At 61.0% G+C, this 1051-nt stretch overlaps 1 protein-coding gene across 1 annotated transcript in view; it reads left to right on the plus strand.

Moving 5' to 3' along the window:
• The window catches only part of LOC103756285 (peptide methionine sulfoxide reductase MsrA 1), a 3397-nt gene extending 3113 nt beyond the window's left edge, over positions 1 to 284 (plus strand). Inside the window, exon 4 of the mRNA XM_029963016.1 lies at positions 1 to 284. Within this exon, the coding sequence (XP_029818876.1) occupies positions 1 to 117 (117 nt within the window). The 3' untranslated portion in view covers positions 118 to 284.
• The last annotated feature ends 767 nt before the right edge of the window (positions 285 to 1051 follow it).

Genomic DNA, 1051 nt, shown 5'->3' on the forward strand with positions numbered 1-1051 from the left:
GAGCCGGCCCGTGACTTCTACTACGCCGAGGACCGTCACCAGCAGTACCTGCACAAGGTGCCCGGGGCCTCCTGTGGCATGAAGGGCACCGGGGTCACCTGCCCCATCACACGCTGAGGGGCCACCCCGTGTCCCCTGCGCTGTCCCCGTGTCCCCTGCGCTGTCCCCACGCCCCTGGCATTGCTGGCCCCACGTGTCACTGCCACCCCATAGCACCTCACTGTCCCCCAGTTAAAGCCCTGTGACCCCCACCCTGTCCTGGCTTTTCCTGGGGGCTCTGGGGGGTCACTGGGTGCTGGTTGGGGGGGGAGCTGTGCCTGTGTGTCCGTGTGTCCATGTCCGTGTGTCCCTGTCTGTGTATAGGCGGGTCTGTGTCCGTAAGTCTGTGTCCATGGTCCATGTGTCCCTGTGTCCCTGTGTCTGTGTGTCCCGTCCGTGTGACCCTGTGTCCATGTCCCTGTGTCCCTGTGTCCTGTCCACATGTCCCTGTGTCCGTGGATGCTGTGTCCAAGTGTCCACAGTCCATGTGTCCATGTGCCTGTGTGTCCGTGTCCCTGTATCCCTGCATCCCTGTATCCCTGTGTCCTTGTGTCCTGTCTGTGTCCGTGTGTCCCTGTATCCCTGTGTCCTTGTGTCCGTGCGTCCTGTCCCTGTATCCCTTCATCCTCGTATCTGTGTCCCTGTGTCCCCATGTCCATCTGTCCTGTCTGTGTGCCCCCGTGTCCGTGTGTCCTATCTGTGTGTCCGTGTGTCCCTGTATCCCTGTATCCCTGTGTCCCTGTGCCCGTGTGTCCTGTCCCTGTATCCCTGTGTCCCTGTATCCCTGTATGCCTGTGTCCCCATGTCCCTGTGTCTGTGTGTCCTGTCCCTGTATCTCTGTATCCTCGTTATCCGTGTCCCCGTGTCCGTCTGTCCCGTCTGTCCTGTTCGTGTGTCCCTGTATCCCTGTATGCCTGTGTCCCCGTGTCTCTGTGTCCGTGTGTCCTGTCCCTGTATCCCTGTATCCTCGTTATCCGTGTCCCCGTGTCCGTCTGTCCCGTCTGTCCCGTCC

This window comes from Manacus vitellinus, unplaced genomic scaffold (assembly GCF_001715985.3).
Source record: "Manacus vitellinus isolate BGI_N305 unplaced genomic scaffold, ASM171598v3 scaffold_52_pilon, whole genome shotgun sequence".
Taxonomy (NCBI): Eukaryota; Metazoa; Chordata; class Aves; order Passeriformes; family Pipridae; genus Manacus; species Manacus vitellinus.